Genomic DNA, 26,362 nt, shown 5'->3' on the forward strand with positions numbered 1-26,362 from the left:
AATACCCTTAACTTGTCTCTTGAGTGAACTCAAATCTAAGCCCGATATCGTTTAATATACTATCGTTTAATCAATAGATATTCAACAATTCAAAACTGTTTTGACTTGTTTACACTTCATACTCCTCTCTTGAAAATTCAATATAGTTAAACTAAATTTACATAATTTTTTAATTTTTTAAACGCACTTGAGAAAAAAAAACTAAACTAATTTCATTTCATAGAGCTTAATACAAATTTTCTGTATTTATTTGATTATTTTATTTACTAAATAATCAAGATTGTTTTAATATACCGACGATTAAGATTTAAGAGAACCATGCATCTAGATATTTTTTAAAAAGAATCACTTTTTACTCTTATTTTCTTTTAAATACATTACCAATCTTGAAATAAAATTAATATAGGTGTATACTCAATTTAACTATAAGAGCCTGACGTAAATTGGCTTTAAGTAGTTGAGTTTACTAAACCTAATAGTAATCACATCTTATAACGGTTGTTGCAAAAGCTCTCTTGTTGCTCATCACCTCAACGATTGTTGTAAAAGCTCTTTGGTTGGTCATCACATCTTCTTAAGCCACCAGATTGCTTTATTTATAAATGTAAAATTCTTATGCATTTGACCCGAATTCACGGGTATGGGTCTCACCAGACTCAGATAGCTCTTAAATTGGTTATGACATCTCATTAAATTGAAAATTAATTTTACCAAATATTTGATATGAAAATCCCATAAAATAAGGATATAATAAAAATTAATATCCGATATAAAAAAAAGATATTAAATATAATTAAGAAACACAATTTTATAGTAAAAAAATAAGTGAGTCATGAATCTCACCAAACCCAGATAACTTTTAAACAAGTTATTACATCTAATTTATTTGTGAAACTATTTTATCATCAAACCTTAAGTATATTATTAATCTTTTTACTATAAATAAAATTAATATTAAAAAAGTATATATAAATATTTGCAACGAAAATTATATGTGAGATAAAAGCGAGTAATTATATATTTTCTTGCAATTTTTTCCAGCTTCATACACAAAATACACAGACAAGTAACTATTTTCCACGTGTAATGCAACATATTATAATAATATTACACGTCACTCAGCTGGCTGGCCTTTGGCTTTTCAGAACCTAACATCGTCGTCACCTCCACCTACCACCAAAAACCTGTTATAATAATCGCCGTCACCCACGGCGGACTTTCCAACCATTCCTCCATTCATATTCATATTCATATTATTATAATTATACATTCTCCACTACACACACTCTTCATCTTCACTCCACTCACCAATGGCCTTACTTCCTCCCACCACCTCATTCTCCAAACCTTCAGTCTCATCACCTTTCCTCACCCCACGGACCTCCGTCCGTAACTCACGGACTCCGTTCACCGTCCGGAACTCCGTGTCCGTGGCTCAGTCACCGTCCGTGGCGTCAACCAAGTCATCGACGGTGAAGTCCGTGAAGGCGAGGCAGATCATCGACAGCAGAGGCAATCCGACGGTGGAGGTTGATCTCATCACCGATGATCTATACAGATCTGCGGTGCCTAGTGGCGCCTCTACCGGAATCTACGAGGCGTTGGAGCTTAGAGACGGTGATAAGAGTGTTTATGGCGGGAAAGGTGTTCTGAATGCCGTCAAGAATATTAATGAGGTTTTGGGACCCAAGCTCGTTGGTGTGGATGTTAGGTGAGGGTTTTGGTTGATAGTTTGGATATTAATTTATGGTCATTTTGTTCAAGTTTGTGGTTTATGTGATTAGTTAAGATGTTTGTTTGATTTTGCTATAATGATGCTTCCTTTAGGTTAGGATTAGTGAAATTACCAAACAATTAACTAATAGCTATTAGCTTGTAATAGCTAGTTAATGAGAATTTGATTGTGCCCCAGTTATGCTTATTTTAGGTTAAGATTAGTGAAACTATTAAGCAATGAAATTATTATAATTGCTTGTAATAGAATGTTAATGATGTTAATTTGATTGTGCTCTAATGATGCTTATTTTAGGTCAGGATTAGAGAAACTAATAGCTTGTAGTAGCATTTTAATGATGCTAATTTGACTGTGCTCTAATGATGCTTCCTTTAGGTTAGAATAAGAGAAACTAATAGCTTGTAGTATAATGTTAATGATGCTAATTTGACTGTGCCCTAATTATGCTTCTTTAGGTTAAGATTAGTGAAACTATCAATCAAATGACTAATAAGATGTAATAGAATGTTAATGATGGCATGATGTAAGTTTGATTTTAAAAATGCAAGAAGTGCACAGAGGCGACAGGGTCTAAAATCGAAGCACAAAAGTTCTTCGATTTTCATACACGAGGCGCAAAGCTTTTTTACAATTTTTTTTTCATACATCTCATAGGTTTTTAGCATTGCCTACCCAAAGTTAGCTATAAAGAAGCTTTATGCATGATTTAATGTATAAAAAAGATACATGTACAACCTAAAAAGCCTGTACAACAATTCTGATGCATAAAAACACTTCGTGTACAAAAATACGCACCTCATCTGCGCCTCAGGCTGTTTTTTGGACAGCATGCGCCTTAGGTGATCAAAAGCGATGGGATTTACGCCTCAATGCACCTTGGGCACACTTTTTTAAACCAAGATTTAATTGTGTCCTAATTATGCTTCCTTTAGGTTAGGATTAGTGAAACTATCAAGCAACTGACTAATATCTTATAATAGAATGTTAATGATGTTAGTTTGATTGTGCCATAATTAGCTTCAGTTAATTGTAATTATTTTAAAACTTATATAAATGTTTTTTTCTTGTATTTTTTTAAAATATGTATATATTGTCGTTTTTTAATGTTAATGAAAATTATATTTATGAATAAATTAAAATTCATGATTAGCAAATAGTTGAACCATTACACAGTATTGAAATGAAAGTTGGTGAGAGCCCTCTGATTATGTGGTCTTAGGGATAGAGAAACTATCATGCAATGAAATGACTATACAAGCTTGTAATAGAATACTAATTTGATAGTGCCCTTATTATGCTTTCTTAGGTTAGGATCAGAGAAACTAATACCTTGTAATAAAATGTTGATTTGATTATTTTCTTGTACATCAAGGAATCAAGCTGAATTTGATGGCATCATGCTAGAGATTGATGGAACTCCAAACAAGTCAAAACTTGGAGCTAATGCAATACTTGGAGTGTCCCTGAGTGTGTGCAGAGCTGGTGCAGGAGCAAAAAGCATACCATTGTACAAGCATATTCAAGAGATATCGGGAACAAAAGAGCTTGTTATGCCAGTTCCAGCATTCAATGTGATCAATGGAGGTAGTCATGCTGGCAATAATCTTGCCATGCAAGAGTTTATGATTCTGCCTGTTGGCGCATCTTCATTTGCTGAGGCTCTGCGTATGGGCAGTGAAGGTTAGCGTATTTCCCAAATCTTTCAAAATTAGTTATCATTTCAGTTCATACCTCTACGCATCATTGGTTGAAGCTGCAGTTTTAAAATATTAACTTATGAATGGATCACTTTTATTATGTTTATATCTCTAACGGGTCAAATAGTGAATAAGAAGTTAGAAAGATGGTTTGTGTTCTTGATTTGTATGTCTTGCCAAACATTTGCATACTTGGGTCAACCCCTTAGTTGATGACAAAAGACTTCTGTTCTTGTCATCATAAACTCTTATCTGTGTCTACGATACATTAATCTGATTAATAAATGCACAACTTTTATGGTTAGAAACAGAAATGTTAAAATGTCATAGACTGACAGAAGCTATTCATTACTAATTGTGCTAGATTTCTGATTTATAATTACAGTTTATCACACACTGAAGGGAATCATTAAAGCAAAATACGGGCAAGATGCATGCAATGTTGGAGATGAAGGCGGTTTTGCTCCCAATGTGCAGGATAACAGGGAAGGACTTGTGTTGCTCATTGATGCAATTGAAAAGGCTGGTTACACTGGCAAGGTAAATGACATGCAGCATTTTTAATATTCCAGTTATTGTTGATATATAAAAGAAGAAATTTTGCAGATTAAAATAGGAATGGATGTTGCTGCTTCTGAGTTTTTAACAAAAGATGGTAAATACGATCTCAATTTCAAGAATCAACCAAATGATGGAGCTCATGTTCTCTCAGCTCCAAGTCTTGGTGATTTATACAGAGAATTTGTGAGAGATTTCCCGATTGTATCAATTGAAGATCCCTTTGACCAAGATGATTGGTCCTCGTGGACTTCTCTACAATCTTCAGTTGACATCCAACTTGTTGGGGATGATTTATTGGTCACGAATCCAAAGAGAATTGCAGAAGGTATTCAGAAAAAGGCCTGCAATGCTCTGCTGTTAAAGGCAAGTGCAAGAATTACATATCTGTCACAAATGTTATGTTTTATGCTTTTATAATTCTGATCTTGACAGCCTCTAACAATATTTGTTTGTTTAAAATTATTTGATTTATTTCAGGTTAACCAGATAGGTACAGTAACTGAATCTATCCAAGCAGCTCTTGACTCAAAAACTGCAGGATGGGGTGTGATGGTTAGCCACCGTAGTGGTGAAACCGAGGATAACTTCATTGCAGATCTTTCAGTTGGTTTGGCTAGCGGACAGGTGTCATTTAATTCCATCTTTTATTTCTACATCATCATCTGTATGTTTTCAGTATTATTGATTTTTTTTCTAAATTATGGATTATTTTTCAATTTTTAGATTAAGACTGGCGCTCCTTGCCGAAGTGAGCGATTGGCCAAGTATAACCAGGTATTGTTCTTAATATCTAATCACAACATGGATTTAGGGTTATAATCTCATTTTGCTAAAATAAAGTTGGTTCCAATTAACCTCTCGAGTGTCGATTAATCTATTTTATTTGTTTGTTTGTGTGCAGCTTCTTCGCATTGAAGAGGAACTTGGAAATGTCCGTTATGCAGGTGAAGCATTCAGATTGCCATGAGAATTAAACATTGAGTCGGAAATAATATGTGGAGCAAGATACTATCCAGCTCTTCAAATTCTCTATGGAGAACCTCAGTTGTAAACCTTACTAGGCTTTTACTATTTCTGAAATAACAAGATGTTTAAGGTTGTGCACATGAGAAGTTATTGCATGTATTGTTGATTGAAACTTTGTATTTGTACTTTTGACATTTGTTTTTGGCCCTTTTGTTGGAGATGAACACAATGTTATTGCTGCGGATCCTTTTTTTTAATAGGTTCTGTTGGGGATAGAATATAAAAATTTAAGTTGTGAATGGTTGTGCCAAGTTTGTTTTGAAGTATATCTGTGAACAAATGGTTTCAATGCACCAAATTTTAAGATCACATAAGCTGATTTGACTATTGAGTTATCAAGGATTTTAAGGAACTAGAAGACTAAAAGTAATGTTCGAATCCTTTCGACATGATTGTTAACCGACCTGGTACATAAAAGAGGGGTTTGATTGGGTGATTTTTTTATCAAACCTAAACTATGATGCTGATTTTTGATTTAAGTAATTGAACCAAGAAGTGAAAGCATGTGCATGATTAGTCCATGGCCCCCAAATCTCCCATTAAGACTACGTGTTGTGCATTGTTAAAGGGGGCGCCAAACATGCCACATAGGCATGTTAACAATTGCTATGCCATGCCACGGAAAGTAAATGGGGCGCCAAAAGCTAGGGTCCACCTCCTTTCAACCAATCACCTTTTTTTATTTTTATTTATTTGTTTTTAAACCATAACACACTTGTTAAATGGTTTACTAGTTAAAATAAAACCCACTGTCATGCTACGTGACAGTGATGTGACGGTTTAACTAGCCATTGCTAGTTAAACCACAAGACAACCTAATGATATAAGTAATAACTAGAAACATGTGGGACAAGGATTCACCAAAATCTCCCCTCTTTTTTAAGACAATTTTGTCATTTTGAAAATAATCATAAAATAGACTTCATTGGTTTGAAAAGGCAGACACTATAGAACCTAACTAGATTCTAACATCTGTTAGGGGTATTATGCATAAATAAAGGTTAAATACTGCATCTTAAACCTTTACTTAATAAAAACAATCAAGTGTAATTAAGGTAAAAATGGTTGAACAGAGTCACTGGGGCCATTTTCTTGCATATTCTTCCTCTCTTACATTCAATCATTGTATGCTGACACCCATCTATGAACAAGAAACTAGCCGAGTAAAAAGACAGATTTACCCTCACGCCTTACTCGTGACTACACTTAGAAATGATGAAATCTATAACAAACCCTAAACGTAAAAAATAATCCGTATAATTAATAAACGTTTAGGACAAAAGGTGCAAAGCCTATAATTATATACCTAAATACGAAAACCGTACTTTAAATCTTTTTAATTTTTTTTTTTCATATTGTTAAATATAAGTAAAGGCAATAATGAATAAAAAACACAAGTATTAATAAACAATAAACATTAGTTAGGCCATAATAAATACACAGTTTATGACTTCATCTACTAACCACACTTCCTACTATTTGTATCAGCTTTGTATAGGTGGGCCCGCATACACCCCTTGTCGCATATAGAGATCATCCGGTGTCTCTATCTCTTCCAGCCATGCATACTCATCTTCATTTCCATCAATTGCCTCATCTCCGCTTCCTGATATACATAATAAAAAATATTTAGCGCGCGTTTGTTGAAACTTTTTTTTAAGAATTTAATGCACTAGTTATAATTAACAAAACCATATTAATTCAAAAAAAATTAAGAACTTACGGAAGGTAGAGTAGGGGTAATCTCGGTAATAAGTACATTTTTCTGCCTGCAGACTCTTCATAAGGAGGTGTGAGAATATCAAGAACCGCACACGAGGTAACAGCAGTGAAACAATGAAGATTTCCCCCCGTGTTTGGATACAAAACTGAAGTACTACAAGGTGCTGAAAGAACTTTGTCCACTGACAGCTTTGCTATTAAACAAAATTCCATTAACATTCTGCATTTGTAACTAAAGTTAATAGTAAGTTCTAGATGAAAACCTGGAGCTCGAGAAACCTTGATGCAAGCGGGCTCAACCCAATCATAACCTTTAACATGCAAAGAACCGTACAAGACCTTACTCAAAACAGTCATTCCTGGATGGTCATGTAGCGGTATAACCGAAGATAAACATACACATCTGCATTCAAATTGTCTTCTTTTAGAACATCCCTGAAATTACTATGAAACGATTTAAACTTCTATTTTTTTTCTCAACCGATGTGTTTGGTTATGTTCTATTAACAGCTAGTGAGGGGGAAATAATCGGGCTTACTGTAAAACTATCATTTTCACTTAGGTCCACATATGTTATCGGCTGGGCCCAACGGTTAACCCTACCGAAAGTATTGGAGGTAGAAAAACCATGACCTCGGTCGTCTTCTTGGTATTGTTCTGGTAGCCCAACATCAGCAGGACCAATCGTATCTGCAAAATATTAATCATCAATGCCTAATATATCTCAATTCTTAACATAATGAATTATGTACATGTGCCATAATATATAATGATGACAGGCAATTGGATATGTTAATACCACAAACCTACGACAGCTCGAGCTCGTTTTGACTTATGAAAGCTCGAGCCAGTTTGTTTCGAGCTTGGCCTCGTTTATTATTTATTAATAAAATTATATACATTTTTAATTGTTTTGAGAAAAACCTTAACAAGACCAAGTTGGGCTCGAGCTCATGTGCAGTACCTTAAACGAGCCACGCTCGGCTTGAGCTTGGCTGTGTGGTGTGAAATTAAAGAATTATAATTTAAGGCACCCTAAACAATCTTCCTATACAATGCTCGAGCTTGGGGTGGATAACTAAACAAGCGTTATTTAAGGTTCGGGTGGTTTGCAGCTGTAAACCTCACAAACTTAACTAGTATCATTCTAGATTTATGTGGATTTATGATTGATCCATTGACATTTGAAAAGATATACAAAGAAACAACTAAGAGTCGTTGGAAGAACATATTGGTGGAATTAGGTTTCGATTTCAACAAGTTTGGGTTTGAAACAAGATATCGGCTTCTACTCATTTGTTCCAATTTATAGGGTTTCAAAGAGAAAGAAACAAAGTGTGACACAACACCAAACTTAAACTAGATAAGTTTACGGGCTGTCTTCTGGTCAAAGTGACGGTTTTATGTTTAACCTCTTTATCTATTTTTTTTATTTGAGTTTGTATAATAAGTAAATGTTTGAATACTTTTCTTTGTTATAATTTACAAGTTTTGAAATAGATTTTCAAACATAATTGCTTCAAAAAGGATAAAATAAAGTGTAAGATTAGAAATTTACAGTAGCAGTCGTAACGGGAATGTTGATACGCGTTAATTAAATGATAAAAACTAAAGTTAATAAAGTTTATCTTTATAAAAATTTAAGTTATCATGAAGAAAACAATTAAATGATATTTACCCATATGTTTAGGTCACACATTACAAAAGCTTGTTATATCGACAAGTACGTAGAAATATTAACATGACAATGGTGTATTCGAAAATTTGGACAACATTATGTTGTGAAAAAAATGTTAAAAGTATATTATATTTGGCCTAGATTGGTTTTGAACGGAAGTTATACGTGTTGAAACAAAACAAAGATAAAATCAAGGATTTCATAACAGTGATCAGTATATTCAGCATTGAAAAAAAACATTATATTTTAGAGTTTGTAGCCGAAAGATATGAAAAAAATGTAGAAATAATTAAATAGATTTTGTTATGAATCCAGACTAATCTATGGCCTAATCTAATTGTTATGGGCTTTAAGCTTTTCTATTGTATTATTATATAGTGTAATGTTTCTATTTCTCTGTATCAGCCATTACTTACTCTCGGTTCATCTTTGATTCGTTGATTTTGATCGGTTTTCTGATCGCACCAATTTCTTGATTTCGTGAAGAAAGATGAAGTACCGGAAGCTGGGGATTAAGGGAAAGGTGCCAAATTCATATCTGGATTATCAAAAATTTATTAGGGAAGAATTGAATGAATTAGGGATTCCTTACAAACATGGGTTATTATTATTATAGACGATAAAAATTAATATAACCTTAAAATTTTATTAAGCATTTAAAAAGACATTGTCCTTAGATTTTTATTTCAACTTGTATCAATACATGTTTACAAAACGTACTTATCAAATTTGTTATCCACACATATGATTTTAAGCGTATTCGGTTGACTTTTATGAAGCAATTTTGTTTGGACCAATCCGAGACCTTTACACAAGCCTTCCTACAACGAAGCTATACCTTGGATTATTTCACATGGCGTGAACACTTTTTGCTAAGTATTCTTGTACCGTCTCAATTAATTGTCCACCAAACAACGTTGTAAGCATGATCTTTTCTTCTTTTCCGAGATCTTCGTGCTCCCATCCCAATCTGAGCTAGGATACGGTCCTTACCTAGGACATTACACGTCACGATTAGCATTTACGAAATATAATACGTGTATAACAAAAATATAAAACCAAAATTTTCAAAATATGAAATATAAAAAATCCAAGTTACACTGGGTCAGCATAACGTAACCTCCATTTTATACAGTTAGGATTCAGCATAGTCTCCCTCTCCCCTACCCCACTGTAACCTACGATGGCTATAACTCTGCAACCCAAAGTTTCAATTTTTGTTAGAGCTGGGGCAGAGAAGCAATCAACAGAATGGGTCCCTGTATCTTCAGATAGCTATGAAAAGCATCTAGGAAGACAGGACCGAGCTGATTCTAACCGAACAAAAAGGAGTTCGTCACCCTCAATGGCGAAGGATTGTTAGGGCCAGGGGTCCCCCCCCTGTTTTTTTATGCGGTAGTGCAGATTTACCATCTTTCGTCCGAATTTTTTAATACGTAGTGTAAATTTAGCCGTTTTCGACCGAAAATTTATATACGTAGTGTAAAATTTAGCCGTTTTCAGCTTAAATTTTTTATACGTAGTGTAAAATTTAGCTGTTGTCGTCTGAAAGTTTTTATACGTAGTGTAAATTTAGCCGTTTTCGACCGAAATTTTATATACGTAGTGTAAAATTTAGCCGTTTTCGGCCGAAATTTTTTATATGTAGTGCAAAATTTAGCCGTTTTCGCCCAAAATTTTCTATACATAGTGCACTAAATTTAGCCGTTTTCGGCCGAAAATTTAAGTCCGCCCCCTTTGTTTGTGAAATTTTGTATACATTTTAAGTCCGGCCCCCTCGGTGTCTGTGGCACCCCGTCAAACAGGGCTATTATCCATACGACTTTAAATAATAATTAAACCGAAAACAATCATGACGGGCCTAATTATGAGTAATTAGGTTGTCATGTGCATTCATCGATAAGACGACATTCTCATATATCTTGTGTCGGTAATCAGTGGAGGATTACCAGGTCATAGTAGTTTGCCAGATACACACACAAACGTTGGTGATAAGATGATTAATACCGGAAGAGTATTGGAGAAAAGATATAATATATAAATTTATTTATATATTCCTATACGAAACTTAAAATAATATTTACGTTCGATATACGTATGTCTATTTTAAGGAAATGATGTCTCGTAAAATTTGATCAACATATGTAACTTAAATATGAGTAATAAACGAGTACGGGTAAATATTTTATATACTAGTAAGTTAGTGTTGTTTATTTAAAACACCGAATAAATTAATATCAACTCATACCGAAACACATATAGATATAGGTTTGAACCGACTCCAACCCGACCACTGACACAAGTAATCTATAATCAATTAGTCATTGAATTCACAAACTAATTATCACCACACTAGATCCATGGCTATGACTATCTTTCTTAACACACAAACCATTTATCTTGATTTGTTACTTGTTGAGCCCACGAACTAAAGTCAAGAAGTGGTAGAATTATTTCACCAAAACTCACTTTTCAATCTTCCAGTAGATTTTAGATAGATGCACACTCAACCATCCATTTTATTATTCTCATCCCACAACAAAATCTAGTTATATAATTAGGAGACAATAAATCATGAAACCATACTCCCTCCTATTCCCCAAAATCACACCGAACCACCCCATCTTCGGTCATTATTATCATTTTATCAACCCACCATTCCATATGTATAGTGTATTTCACCAAAACCTGTACAATATGTTGACCAAACAAGTGGGGAGCAAAATTTAACTAGCTATGCATATACATACGAAAGCATTTACAAACCTTGCAAGACAACTTAACTCTCTCTCTCTCTCTCTCGGTTTGGAGACTCCACCTAGCGCCACCACCATCCGCAACAACACCACCAGCTACCATCCTCACCTCACTCTCCCTCTCGGTCAACACAACACAACCCAACCCAACCCAACCCAGCCATGCCTCCGTCACCCTCTTACTCACGCCGAATACGAGCCCGAATCTGACCCGAGAAACACCTCTACAATCTGTTATTAGAACCGAACTCGACCCGAAACACTCCTTGGCCTTTTCCCGTAAACCAATGATACGATCCTGTGACCCATGAAGCTCTCACGTTTAGTCGGTTTTATGTTGCATGCATTCAGGGGAAGTTTCATTCTTATGTGTCCCACGTTCTCATTAGTTGGAAGAAATTCCATTGCATTAAAATAGGATCACATTTCAATTACTGCATGCATGATTTCCTAATGTTTAGCAAGAAGTTATTTGTTTGCATATTTATATTCCATGTACGTTACACTTTGAGTTGAATGAGAAAAATTGTTGAAAAGTTCTAGTCTTCTTCATCTATATTCTTTAGAGCCTAACCCACTCTACGGGTCTCTTAGGAGATTAGCCATCTCGAATCGGCTGTCTATCAACCAAACACACCGACCCGTTATCGGTTTTCAAGACAAAACAAGAACTAGGAGCATCAATTAAGTTGTAGAACCAACATCACGAAGTGGAGACTAGCACGAGCTCAAGTTCTTCTTCCTTCCATTCTAGACGTCATCTTTAGTACTAAGTGAGCATAACAACCTAAATCTTATGTTTACTTGGATTTCATAGCAAATTCATGGTTAAATCACCCAAACAGTTATACTTAGCTAAACTAAATATCATTTTTGTAGCAGACATAATAAACTTGAGTGGTAGAACTAAATGTCTTGTGGTTGAGAGCTACGAAATACGACCTGTATAAAAATATGTAACATTGATTTAAAAGATTATATAAATGAAGAAACACTAATCGACCCCGGGCAGATTACGGATAATCTGGGGGTTAAATAGATGTTTCCCACGAGGGTTAGGTCCGGCAAAGATGGTTCTTCTGATAACCTGCAAAACAGACACCGTGAGCTCGTCACTGAGAAGGGGGGGTACCTCCTTGTGACCACCCTCCGGCGTGAGAATCAGACTAGATTGCTCTTGAATATAAGTGTATATTAAGAGAATGACTAGAGCAGATATCAGGTAATATATCAAGATATGAGATATGAGATAAGATGATACCATTCCAAGGTGTTGGAGTATTTATAGCCGAAGGTAGGTTTCCAAGCAGGTACAGCCGGCTGAATAGTGTTCCTGTTCTGCCAACTGTGGGCTACGCACATGCCATGCTGGTGGTTGGTGGATAGGCAGCGGCTGATAGTGACCAGGCCGGCTGTGTACTATTCCTGTTCCACCAACTGCATGCCATGCACGTCCTCCGACAGGTTGGTGAGTAGGCAGCGGCTAATAGTGACATACAGTACAAGAGCGTGCTGTTCGTCATACTGTTATCAGTGAGCTGTCGTATCCTTGGTCAGATCTTTTGTCCATACCTCGTCAGGTACAGTACAAAAGATCCTCCAGTATCGTACGGACTGGCTCATTTGGGCGGGAGTTTTCCCGGCTTTATGCGGGAGTGTTCCCGGCTTGCTCACTCCTTCTTCAGGTGACATTACTGAATTATTTAAGAGTTAAGTGCCTTGTGCGTGTAGCCTTGCTGCGCGGGTAGCCTTCCCTGATGGCTTGTATCCGCAACTGCGGGAACAGGCGGGGTACTTCACCATTGGGAGGCTTTTCCTGCGGGAACAGCTTGCGTACTGCGCGTAAGGACGTCACGTCTCTGAGCATGGTGGGTCCTGTGGATCCAGTTGGTTTCTGCGCAGACGTCCCTCTTCAAGGTGAGTTCTGCGAGTTTAGCCTTTGCGCAGACGTCCCTGTTGAAGGTGAGTCTTGCGGGTTCAATTACGCAGGCTTCCCTCTTTGAGGTGAGTCTTGCGGGTCCAACTGGGCTCTGCTGGGACCTACCTCTTCAAGTCCCCCCAGTCCAATGTTCTTCTCATAAATTGTTAATAAGTGAGGTGAACTTTTGGACTTAAGCAAAGGGTTTTGAAAAGGGTTTAGTTTTAAGATTTTCCATGGGGATTCTTCCCGCGGAAGTCCTAATGTCACGTGCAGAAATTCCCGACTTTTCTGCTTGATCTTTGGGTGTGATGCGGGTAGGTCTGTAACCTCCTCGCAAGTCAGGAGCGTTGAGTTCCACTTGTGTAGATTCTCCATGAGGTTTTGGTAGTTTTGAACATAGTGATCAATTATGTTTAAACAATTAATTCCATCTTGGAGCTTCAAACAATCTAGTTCTCGACGTTCCCGCTATGCGGGGATGTTATTCTCGTTTCCGCAAGCATGGCCCGGAAGATCCTTCTTCGTTTCAATTCCCTGCGGAGTGCTAGGTATGTGAAGGGTTTCGCCTTGACACTGTACCCGCACTCGTCTTATAGTTACTTTACTTCCAAGGTATTCCTGGCTTCAATTCCCTGCAGGTGCTTAGTATGTGAAGGGTTTTGCCTTGACACTGTACTCGCACCCGTCTTATGGTTACTTGGTTGCCGAGGTATTCTTGGCTTCAATTCCCTGCAGGTGCTAAGTATGTGAAGGGTTTTTCCTTAACACTGTACTCGCACCTGTCTTATAGTTACTTGGTTGCCAAGGTAAGGGGTATATTCCCGCTTACTTTTGAATCTTTTTGAATCTTTTTGAAATTCGAAGAGTTGGTGAAAGGATAAGAGCAGTCCAAACTGTTGAAACGTCGTCCGACGGTTTCTTCTGACAGTGTCAGGACGTGCAGGAAGTTATGGCGACGTGACAGTACATGGTCATTCCAGACGCTTTTTCAGGCGCGTGGGCGCGATTTTTTGGGCGCGTGGGTGCGGATTTTACGACCCGCGTCCCGTCAACAGCTGTTGCCAGCTTGCTTTTTCCACGTGTCATAGTTTCATTGCACCAGCTCTTTTCTCTCTCCTCCGCATTAAATTCATCGCATTCATTGCGATGAGTATATAAAGGGGGAGAGGGTCCTTTGTAACCCACACTTCACTTCTATCTTCTTCTTCTAAGCGATTTCCGGCGAATATTCTCTGAAATCGTTGCCTTTCGTCCTTCCAGAATGTCTTCTTCCCATGATGTTGAGGCTACTGCCGAGGAGTCTGACGTGTTCGTCGAGAATCCGTCGTCCACTTCCGATAAGGACGATAAGAGCACTGCTGGCGAATGCCAGTGTGCTCTTCCCATCGAGCTCTATCGGTACATCGTCCGGAAGTTCATGCTCGAGCCGTTCGAGCCTGAGTTTCCGGAGCCACACCAGACGGTGTACGATGCCCCCAAGGGCAAAATAGGGGTGTATGCTGCATTCTTCGTTTATGGGAATCTCAGGTTCCCATTGACGAAGTTTGTATACCGTGTCTTGGAGAGGCACGGTGTGCATCTGACGGAGGTACACCCGATGGCGATCGCCAAGATCCGCCACTTTGAGTGGGTGTGCCTCATTCTGGGTGTGGAGCCCCACGTTGATCGGTTGATGACCTTCTACTCCTGGAGGTGCATCCAGGGGTGGTACACCTTGGTCAATCGGATCAAGGGTTTGAAGATCTGCGCTACCGAGCGCAGTCTTCGGTCGTGGAAGCGGGAGTTTTTCTATATCTCCGCTCGCGTCGTCCCCCTTGCGATGACGTTTAAGAATGAGAGAGCACTCCCCGCCCTTCACGCCTCCAACTACCAGGAGGCGGAATGGTTCTCCAAGGTTTCCCGGATCCAGTCTCCGGTTTACCGCTTTGCGGAGTCCGGGATGGTGATGCTCGGGATGAGCCGGGTGTGGAAGGAGGCGTCACAGATTCGCATCGTCCTTGAATACGGTTTGAACTCTGTCCCTTACGGTATGCTTCATATTATCCGTTAATTTAGGGTTTTTGTTCTAACCGTTTTTTCTTTTTGTTTACAGAGGGAAACGACTTGCAGTCTCTCCTGCAGCCGCGGGAGAGTGATGGTCCCGCTCGGATGGGTACTCGTGCTCTAGATGAGAACGAGTTGCCCATCCTTGAGCAAACGGCGGATCGGTTCGTGGAGGTCTACCCGCCAGGCCACGAGATCCTGAGCGCCAGGCGGCCAGGTAAAGAACTTTTTGACCCTCGCCCTCTCAATGCTCAAACCTCTGCGGGAATTCCTCTAATTTTGTCATCTTCTGATGAGGAATCCGCAGATGGTCCTTTCTTGGCGAGGAAGAAGGCTGCCGGCGGGAAGGGGAAGACGAAGGTTGCCTCCACTGCCGATCCGGTGAATCGGTCTGACTCGGAGACCGAAAGCGAGGAGGTGGCGGGGAACCCTGGTGGTGATGAGACCATTGCTCCGGAGGTTGAGACGGCTGTCACCTCCGGGCAGACCAGTACAGCGACGGTGACCGGCGTAAAGAGGCCGGTTCCATCGGGTTCGTCCCCGCCTGTTCGTACCTTCAAGCTCAAGAGGACTCGTAAGTACAAACTTCCTTTACTTTTAACTTCATATCTTTCCGCCATTATACTAATATATCTTGTCTTCGTGCAGGCGTGGATGCTACGGCATTCCAGAATGGAGCGGGAGGGAGCAGCTCTGGACCCATGAAGGTAGGTTTGGTCAACCTACCCGAGGCGATGACCCAGGCGGCTACGCCTGCTTGCAGTACTGGTTCAGTTGCTCATCCCGTTGAGCCAACTGTTCCAGCTGTGACATTATCCCCGCCGGTCGTCAGTGCCATTTTCACAGAATCCATCACTGAGCCGGCAGTGATTTCTCTTGCCGGCTCTTCCGCAGCCGCGACCACGGTTGTGAGTTCACCTCCGTTGGTTTCCACCGCGGCAACCTCTACCATGCCTCCTCCGGCGCCTGCGACAACGGCCATTCCTTCAGGTACGTTTGGGGTTGGGGCGTCTAGCCAATCCTTGCCTCATTCCCGTCTCCTTGACCTTTTGGATGGATATCCCTTAGGTTCAGGTGATGGGTTTGGTGGTTATCGGCCTGTTGTCGACCCTACAGGTGCGTAGGGTTATTTTGGCCTTTTTATTATTTTATTTTATATATATATTTTTATCATCTTTTCCTAACTGCTTTTTGCTTTTGCAGTGTCGGATTCCAATGAAGTGTATGTTCCACGATGGAACATCCGCCGAGTGTATGTTCCACGATGGAACATCCGCCGAGGAACAACCCTTCGGACGCCTGTAGAATGCGTCGAATGGGCGCGCCACGCCGCCCCAATGGGGGCGCTGGGGGAAGCAATGTCAAGCTACCAGGAGGGTAGGTTGACAAATGAGCTCTGGATTCTCCTAGCCCGGATGCAGCCGCGCGTCGAGCTGCTTTGTCGTGAAAACGACAAGTTAAAAGCAGCTCGTATCCAAGAAGTAGCTCAACCGCGGGCTGTCCGGGAGGAGAACAGGAGGCTCTCCGCCGTTGCTGCGGAGAAGGAGAAGGCCTTCAAGGCCCTTGAAGTTGAAGTTCAGTCCCGTCTCGAGGCCCGTTCCAAGGCTGCCCAAGCTGTTAACGAACAGCTTCGGTTAGCTAAGGAAACCGCTCGGAACGCAACTGAGAGGGCCACCAGGGCTGAAGCTGTTGCTGAGCCTCTACGCACCGAGAATGAGGAGCTTAATGCCAAATTAGAGAGGCTCCAGCAGGCTCATGATGCCTTGGCCATGGAAGACGCCAAGAAGCTCCAAGAGATCTTGGACCAGAGGGGCGTGCTTGACCATACTGAGCGTAAGCTAAAGGGCGTCGAAGAGGCTGCGGCTAAAGAAGTGTTGCTTGCCAACCTTAACAAAAGTGAAGCCGAACGCGCCCGTAACCAAGCTCAAGCTGCCCTCCAGGAGGCTCTGGTTACCAAGGAATGGCTTCTACGAGAAGCGTTGTCGCAGGTAAGCTTAGCTTCATAATGTCTTCACGCTTTTCTTTATACTTAGAAAAGGTTTTGATACTTGTATTTTGTTTTGTAGGTTGTGCATCGAGTCTTCACGGACACATCATATGACGATGCCATGAGCGCAGCCCTCAACGCTTCTCATGAGGATGGGGAAAAGGCCGGCTTCCTGCTTGGTCTAGGGTTCGTTGAGAAGGGCATCCCGCCTTCCAACTTCCCTTTATATGATGTGGATACTGAAGCTGTATATGACCAAGCAGTGAACCAGTATGCCGCCTTCCCGCATCCGGTGGTGGAGAAGGTGAACGAAGTTGCTGCTGATGATGATTGGCTAACCATTCTTAAGACCTTCCTTGAACCGCCACAGCCAACTGATGGTGCGGGTACAAGTGGGTTTGGAGGGAGTGGTCCTGAAGCTTGAACCTCTAGATCCCTTCCCACTGTTAGGATAGGTTTACATTGTATAGATTTATATTCTTTTAGGCGGGTAGATACCCAGCCATTCTTGTAATACTTGAATTATTATGGAATATAAATCTTTGTGGGGGTAGGACCGCTACTTTCAGTGGATGACTTGCTTTATAAACGTTATATGACTTGCTCATGCATACTTTAGTTTAAATTAGCAACTTTCCAAGTGTTCTGAATATGTTAACCTTTGAACGTGGTAGATAATAGGTTGAAGTTTTGCTTCCTCCTTTGTGATTGTGCGGGTAAGACCGTCACTTGCACTTAGTAGGATGGCTAAACTTTACCTATATCTCACCTGCGTGGAGGTTTTCCTCATCTTCTCCTTAGAAATTTTCTAAGTGTTTATAATAAGTTAACCGTTCGACGCGCAGTTGTCAATAGGTTAGTTTGGTTTCCTCTATCATGATTTGTGCGGTTAGGACCGGCACTTTCATTTAGTGGGATCACCAAATTTACCTATAACTGACCTGCGTGAAGGTTTTCCGTTTATTGTGTTTACGCGGGTTTTGCCGCCTTCCACACGCAACGATTTCTTCACACTTATGCGGTGAAAACCGGCATGTGTTTTGAATAAATTAACCGTTCGACGCGCGGTTTTCAATAGGTTAGTTCGGTGTCCTCTATCATGATTTGTGCGGTTAGGACCGGCACTTTCATTTAGTAGGATGATCAAACTTTACCTATGACTGACCTGCGTGAAGGCTTGCCGTTTTTTGTGTTTATGCGGGTTTTGCCGCCTTCCACATGCAACGACTTGTTTCCCCACTTATGTATGCGGTGAAGACCGGCATATCAGTGTGGAAAGTTCATTAAGTATAAATGTAAGACCATCAGCGTCAATGTGATAAGGAGAATCATTTCCATTAGAAGTGGCTCTGGGCATTTTCTTTTACAAGTTTGGAATTGATCTACATGCAGACTGTGTAATTGAGCTCCCTTCCATGTTCTTGGGAGTGTCATCGAGCCTTTCGAGCCGATATGCACTTGGTTCGGAATCTCGTTGTTTACGCAGTATGTAGTCTCCGACATTGAAGCTGCAGTTTTATTCGTGTTTTCCCCAACTGGGGTTCTACACGCATTAGCCTGCTCAGCGTTCATTACGCCACGAGGTGCGTGAGCGTCCCATCTCTGACAAATGCTTCGACGATGTCCTTCAAGTCTACGCATTCCTCGGTGTTGTGGCCTCTTGTCCTGTGGAAGTCACATAATTTGCTCTGATCAGCGTTGTGACGCTCTCGGATTATTGGAGCCTTTGGCCATGGGAGTCTCTCGGTGTCGAATATCTCGGTGACGCTTTTGGTGAGTGGCGTCCATCTGGAGTTCCGGTTTGACGACGGCTTGTTATCCTTTCCGCCTAGCCGAGGGTGCGAGCCGGATGAAGTGTCAAAGTTTACCCTTGACTGCCAAATGCCTAGCTTCCTCTTTTTGTTTAGTCGGGCGGCAAAGACATTGTTTTCTCTTGTTTTCTGGGTGTAGAGGTTTGTGCTTTGGGGAAGATCTCTACCCAGTTGCTTTTCCGTTTCCGCGAAGCGTTTAGCTGCTGTCATGATGGCATCCCATGTGGATGGCATGCCATCTTTACCCGTTAAGGTGCGGATGAGCTCTGGGTCTTTTGTGCCCTGGATGAAAGCAGCGCGAACAAGATCTTCGCTAATATTACCCAGACTTAGCTTCTTTGAGTTGAAGCGAGTGATGAAGTCTAGCAAAGATTCATCTTCCTCTCGAATGCAATTGAGGATTGTCCATTGTTCTTCGGTATACTTTCTTTGTTGGCTGAAGTGTTGGCTAAACTTCTGTTGGAAGTCTGCCCAATCGTAGATGTGGTGGACCGGTAGACGGTCGATCCACGCTCTGGCTGCTCCAACCAGCGTCATCCGGAACATATAACACCACGTGGGTTCCGTCCAGTTGCTGACGGTTGCCCCCGCTATGAATCTGTTCAAATGATCGTCTGGGTCAGATATACCATCATAGGTGCCGATGTTTGACATCTGTTTGGCACTTCTTGGGGCGATTGCTTCCGCAATGTCCCTTGCAAACTTGGAGGTTCCCGCATTTGCAGCGGTTGGTCTGAAGGTTTTAGAGAAGTCACGTGGGTTTCCACCCGCGTTTTTTGGTTTGAAGGTTTCTCCAAAATTCCTTCTCGGTTGGAAGTCCGTTTCCTTACGCTTCCCTTTCGCCCTATGGCGAGGGTTTGCGTCGGTGTCGGATTCCTCCGAATCATCGTCCAAGTACTCGCACTCATTGCTCATGTTGAGCTGTTGAGTGCTTCCGAATTCGTCAGCCTGTTGGAGTGAACGCAAGCGTTCATCCAACTCAGCTTGGAATTCCCTTTGACGTTTTTCCGCCCACACTTTAACTTGTTCAAGTGTTTGGCGGGGGGGCCTCATCTGTTGTCTTTCCACCTGGGTATCAATGAATCCCAGGGGAGGATTGTTTACTGCACTTGCCCCGGCTCGGGTAACCGGGGTAGTGTTCGTAAAATTTACTGCACTTGCCCTGGCTTGGGTAACCGGGGTAGTGTTCGTAAAATGTGTGTATTCGCCGGTGTTTCCCCCAGTAGCTGGGGTTGTGGTTACCGGGGTTTCTTGGTCACTCGTTGGCCTTGGCAACGGAGTAACCTTAACCATCTTTCCAGAAGTTTGAAAAAACTGAAAAAGAAGTAGTTCTAGCTTTTATGCACGGATGGCGCCAATGAAGAAACACTAATCGACCCCGGGCAGATTACGGATAATCTGGGGGTTAAATAGATGTTTCCCACGAGGGTTAGGTCCGGCAAAGATGGTTCTTCTGATAACCTGCAAAACAGACACCGTGAGCTCGTCACTGAGAAGGGGGGGTACCTCCTTGTGACCACCCTCCGGCGTGAGAATCAGACTAGATTGCTCTTGAATATAAGTGTATATTAAGAGAATGACTAGAGCAGATATCAGGTAATATATCAAGATATGAGATATGAGATAAGATGATACCATTCCAAGGTGTTGGAGTATTTATAGCCGAAGGTAGGTTTCCAAGCAGGTACAGCCGGCTGAATAGTGTTCCTGTTCTGCCAACTGTGGACTACGCACATGCCATGCTGGTGGTTGGTGGATAGGCAGCGGCTGATAGTGACCAGGCCGGCTGTGTACTATTCCTGTTCCACCAACTGCAGGCCATGCACGTCCTCCGACAGGTTGGTGAGTAGGCAGCGGCTAATAGTGACATACAGTACAAGAGCGTGCTGCTCGTCATACTGTTGTTAGTGAGCTGTCGTATCCTTGGTCAGATCTTTTGTCCATACCTCGTCAGGTACAGTACAAAAGATCCTCCAGTATCGTACGGACTGGCTCATTTGGGCGGGAGTTTTCCCGGCTTTGTGCGGGAGTGTTCCCGGCTTGCTCACTCCTTCTTCAGGTGACATTACTGAATTATTTAAGAGTTAAGTGCCTTGTGCGTGTAGCCTTGCTGCGCGGGTAGCCTTCCCTGATGGCTTGTATCCGCAGCTGCGGGAACAGGCGGGGTACTTCACCATTTGGAGGCTTTTCCTGCGGGAACAGCTTGCGTACTGCGCGTAAGGACGTCACGTCTCTGAGCATGGTGGGTCCTGCGGATCCAGTTGGTTTTTGCGCAGACGTCCCTCTTCAAGGTGAGTTCTGTGAGTTTAGCCTTTGCGCAGACGTCCCTGTTGAAGGTGAGTCTTGCGGGTTCAACTACGCAGGCTTCCCTCTTTGAGGTGAGTCTTGCGGGTCCAACTGGGCTCTGCTGGGACCTACCTCTTCAAAAATATATATTCTTAGAGGAAGATATATGTTCTCTTAATCATAATCTTGAAATGAAATATAATGTATTCCGGAAACATATAACATAAAAAAAGAATTATATAATATTTTATAAATCTCGTACTTTTGCATTAAAGGCATATATGTCGGATATGAAAACCCGATATGGTATTATGTAACAAAACAATATTTTTACTATTTATATAAGTTTACATAGATAAGAGTTTCGAAACCAATCACCAATGGGGCGTCAAAACACGTTTAGTAAAATGACGGTCGGATGAAACAAGTTTAACTAGTTGGGTGGAACACGGTCATGAAACGCTTAAACGTCAAAAATGAAACATTAAACCTAAACTGTCTTACGCGTTATAGGACACTTGTAGGAAGAGACTTGGATTTATGTATTATCTACCGCATGTTTGAGATCAGGTGAGTCTCACGGCTCCTTTTTATATAAACTGTTTTGAAACTTTTTTTGTGTGTGGGGGGGGGGGGGGGAGGCATGGAGAAACGCATGTTCGAAAACGAGTATAAACGCGATCTCATTTTGTTACATGGGTTGGAAACAATAATGCACCAAAAGTCCCCTGGAGTCTATGATCATTAACTATTGTAGACGTGGCCAGTGTGAATAGTACTATTCGGGATTAACACACCCCACCCGTGGTTAGTCGCACTAACTTAGATTGGAGGTCTAGCGGGTGATATTTGTCCAACAGATGACTTCGATGTTTTCGCATTAGAACATCAAAAGGGGTGCTCATAGAAACGATGTTAGGTCTTGATCATAGAGCTCATGGTAACTATCTGAGAAATTGGTTGACTCGTTGTCCAAGAAACACATATTTTTAGATGTCATATAAACCTGTGAAACTCACCAGCAATTTTTGTTGACGTTTTTATACATGCATTCTCAGGTAATTGAAGCATTGGAAACACATATGGAGTCACACGCATGTAGAGGCATTTTAATGAAGTATTCATCGTATAATCTATAAACAGTGACTATGATCCATGACGTCATCACGCCCCCGCGTTTCCGCCGTCGACGGTGGTGTGACAGTGTCTTAATCCAAGCTTCGCCACTGGTCACCCTCACATACACCGGGAAAAATGTTACGATAGCAAGCCCCTCCCCGGCCGAAGAGCCTCCAGGACAAGGTGTGGGAGGTGGTGACACTCAACGACCAATCTTGAAAGACCATTCTTTCTCTCGCTTATTTGATCCCGAATTTCTTGAATTATATCTAATTCTAGCCAACATGGTCACTTCAAGTGACCTTAAACACATAAGTTTGAATGCTTTTCCACCATGCTACTAAAGTACTAATTGCTCGTTTGATCATGTTGTAGATAACTATTTGATGTTACACTATTTACGTAATTGTCAGTTTGCCACCTTACAATTTTTCTCTTCACTTGGCACCACTGCGCATGTTAAATCCTATTTGTGTGTTATTCTTCCCCTATGTAAAATTATATGAAGTATACAATATTATATGAATACACACATCATTTAGTTGTGTATATAAACCAACGAACTTTCTATAAATCAACAAGATATTGTATTTTTATAGACACAAAGAATATTTCTGGTTGAGGAATTAGTTTTGGGCATGCGCAGCCGTCATGTGTAATACATCTGTTTATTTGGTGCATGTGCTTCTAACAACTTTACACATGTCGGAATATTACAGACTTTACATGCAATAACAACCAACATAACTTAACCGACCTTACGGTTTGGTTGCCCATTGTAGTACTTCAAAAGCTGGCTTGTCTTTCAATCTGATGTTATATATATGTATCTAGTACTCAGATGTTTTTACTTTTTACCATGATACTGAAAATATTTCATATATGATTCCTATATGACTAGGACAATTTTTACTTAGACAATGACGGGCCTAGGAAATTTTCTTACATGAGTTGAAAATTTTCTTAATTGACTATATAACGATATACTCACAGGGTCGGTCGGAATTTTTACACTATAATATTATATTAGTACTAAAAACAAAATTCACAATTTTGAAGCCAACCTTAAGGTTTGGTTGCCTGTACATAGATCAGCCCTAGGGTGTGAGGAAGTGTGCAATAATCCTCAATTTTGAAGCTAAAACATTTTATATCATATGTTTTGAAGCAATTAACATTTGCTATTCATTTCCGGTTTATATTACTCGATCTTCTTTAAGATCCGAATTAATGACAATTTTTGAATAATATTTCATTAGTTAAGAGGGTGTTTGGGATTCCTTATTTTGTCTCTTTATAACTTTTCATTAAGTTAATAAGTTATAAAAGTGTAACTAATCACTACTAGAAAAAACACCTTTAATGACATGCAATGTATATATGACACGCATATGTGTCATTGAAGCCCATGTCATAAAATGAAGATGACATGCATTTTGTTGTCATCTTCTATGACACTCGATTACGACACACATTTACGACGCATGTTTACGACATGCATTGATGCGTGTCATGATTTTAGGTGTTTTAAAAAAATATTTTTTTTTGTAAATTATTAATTTTTACAATAAATGACAAATTCTAAAAAATACAAAATAAAATACATAAGCAAAACAAATACATTCATTATATAGAAATCATCAGTCAAATATATTAACAAATATTTCAAAGTTAACGAAAGTAATGTTTGTCGATACAAAATATCACCGCTAAAATAAAGGTTACCCCAAAACTCGATTGTTTGTCTTGAATTCCTTCAATATCAGCATTGTTCGTTCATCTTAACTTCCTCCAAACTGAGAAAAAAAAATAAACAAAAGAAATGTTAGAGCTCTTGGCATCTGGCACACCAGTTTCCCAATATGTAGTAATAGACTTCAGAGGTATGTCCAACATATATATTGAAATTTATAAAAAACAAAAAAGACAATAATATAACTTGGCCCGACCCGGTTATAAGTCAACAAGTCAAATAATGCATACTTGCCAATATTCGTAATTGACGGACTGACGGATTAAATCATCAATAGAGCATGATGATGCTTGTGGTTCCGTTTGATTAGTATCAGCCAAAAACTCCAATAAAGATGAAAGATCAATCTGATAAAAACATATAAACAATACTAACCTCACTAGCAGTGTATATCGTAAATAAAGAAATAAAATTTAACTATAAAACGCACTATAAACGGTGCCACATAACTTGAACGCTGTTCACGAATTGCATCAAATATGCATATCCATGTATTTATCTTTGCCTCCCTCAACCTGAGAAGAAAATTAAACAAAAATAATGTTACTCATGGCAAACAACATCAACTTCTTTATTTTAATATTACAGCGTATTCAAATCCATGGGGAGACAGTAACATATTCTTAGAACCACTGCAGTTGCAAGAACAAAAAACCAGAAAAGGGTCCATCAAAGGTCTGGTACATGTAACTTGGAGAAGTTGAATTTGTATTAGCGTCACCTACTAACCATTAGAATATATTAAATTCAGCCCCTAACTTGTGTGCGTTGTTTACAAATCTGCACTGTTGTTTTCAAATCTGCGAGCTCGCACTAACCCGCAACTGACTTGCCCATGTTGTTTACTTTTTGGATGACAAATTTTTTTGTCAGCCTAACAATTTGCAGCAAAAGTCATTTTTGGCTGAATATTGACAATATGTGACCCAAGGTTAGTTATGGTATACCACATATACAGTGATATACTAACTATATTCTTTAGTTATTATATAATATATAGATAGAGATTTTTGTTCATATTGTTCTTTGTAAGTAGAATGCTATCAAAGACCATAGTTATACATTTTATAGACTTATTTCCAAATTAGATTTTGTAAATGACCTAAAATTAAGGTATCGAGATGTTGATAATGATTAGGCACATATGAACATATACACTGTAAGTTTCATTTGCACAACACATAAATCATATTATGTTAAAGCATAAATGTGGCAGATTAATTAATCACATTTATAATAGGAGAAGCAGGTTGACTCGACGAACAACCCAACAACTGAACAAGGGTAATTTGGGAAATAATATAATAGGAGAAGCAGGTTAAAACTTATTTTGTGTAAATTAGTTGAAATTGAATGTTAGTATTCGATACTACAACCTGCAGATAAATAAATTATTGATTATCATAGGCAATTTAGTGTTTTGACAGCAGATTCAAAGCAGCTTTGGATTTAGTTTACTGTATATTGTTGGCTCAACATCAGCAAAAGCCAAACCGCGTGCGTTAACTAAAAATTCTGACCTACGTGTGCTGAACCGCACCCGCAACTGACCAATAAGCGTTGTTTACTGTTCAGCATCAACAAAAGCCAAAACTGCGCGACTTGCAACTGACCTGCACGTGCTGACCAAAAACTTTGACATGTCACACTTTATACCTAAATGATAAATTTATACTAAGTACAACACCATGTAGTAAATCATAAATAAATCATATGTTTCTATAACTTGCATTTTGGGATAATCGTGTATAGGGCCGTCCAAACCGCTCGTCGCTTGAATTCGCTTGCTGCTCGCTCGATAATTGCTCGGAAAGTGCTCGCTCGTTTTTTTGCTCGATTGAAAACGAGCCGCTCTGCTCGGTTCGGTTCGGCTCGAATATTTTTAATTAATTATATATACAATTATATATGAACAAATGTATTAATATATGACGAAACACATGAATATAAGCTTTTAATTATTTTTACCCCTTTAAATTTGTCATATTCTGTCAAATTTATAGTTTTATTTGTTCGCTTCAAAACTTTAAAAAATTAGAAGTTTGTTTACATGATCATTATATCTCCCTTCAAACTTATTTTTAATAAAAATTTACATTCTATTACACATTCGTCTAAAAACTACTAATTTATTTATAATATATATTATTTGCATTCTTCAAATTTGTTTCTTATTGAAAATTTTAAAGTGAAAAGAAATAAATAAAGCTCGAAATCGCTCGATGTTCGATCGTAAAATGCTCGATCCGATTTTGGCTCGTTTGGGT

The 26,362-nt window shown here is 39.8% G+C and overlaps 2 protein-coding genes and 1 pseudogene across 3 annotated transcripts in view; 1 reads left to right on the forward strand and 2 right to left on the reverse strand.

Annotated features, from left to right (window-relative positions):
- LOC143584766 (uncharacterized) overlaps positions 1-26,362 on the reverse strand; it is a 267,673-nt gene that overhangs the window by 137,427 nt on the left and 103,884 nt on the right. The window lies entirely within an intron of this gene.
- On the forward strand, positions 1,296-5,282 carry LOC143584757 (uncharacterized). The gene is made up of 7 exons (XM_077066732.1): positions 1,296-1,711; positions 3,108-3,415; positions 3,818-3,972; positions 4,039-4,356; positions 4,471-4,617; positions 4,717-4,767; positions 4,895-5,282. Exons 1-7 carry the CDS (start codon positions 1,311-1,313, stop codon positions 4,958-4,960), a joined length of 1,446 nt encoding a protein of 481 aa, XP_076922847.1. The 5' UTR covers positions 1,296-1,310; the 3' UTR covers positions 4,961-5,282.
- On the reverse strand, positions 6,406-8,423 carry LOC143584057 (plant cysteine oxidase 3-like; annotated as a pseudogene). Its single transcript, XR_013144284.1, has 4 exons — positions 8,420-8,423; positions 7,280-7,431; positions 6,743-7,144; positions 6,406-6,625 (listed from the first exon to the last, which is right to left on the reverse strand). The product of XR_013144284.1 is annotated as a plant cysteine oxidase 3-like (transcript).

This window comes from Bidens hawaiensis, unplaced genomic scaffold (assembly GCF_021521415.1).
Source record: "Bidens hawaiensis isolate Kalapana, Puna unplaced genomic scaffold, B.hawaiensis_p1.1 tig00001521_1, whole genome shotgun sequence".
Lineage (NCBI taxonomy): Eukaryota > Viridiplantae > Streptophyta > Magnoliopsida > Asterales > Asteraceae > Bidens > Bidens hawaiensis.

What these genes read in the sequence shown, in the direction of transcription:
- LOC143584757 (XM_077066732.1), top strand. Translation starts at nt 1,311, where the DNA reads ATGGCCTTACTTCCTCCCACCACCTCATTCTCCAAACCTTCAGTCTCA. An exon ending in TCTGCGTATGGGCAGTGAAG is followed by an intron (nt 3,416 to 3,817) that starts GTTAGCGTATTT and finishes TTATAATTACAG; the next exon opens with TTTATCACACACTGAAGGGA. An exon ending in TTGGTTTGGCTAGCGGACAG is followed by an intron (nt 4,618 to 4,716) that starts GTGTCATTTAAT and finishes TTCAATTTTTAG; the next exon opens with ATTAAGACTGGCGCTCCTTG.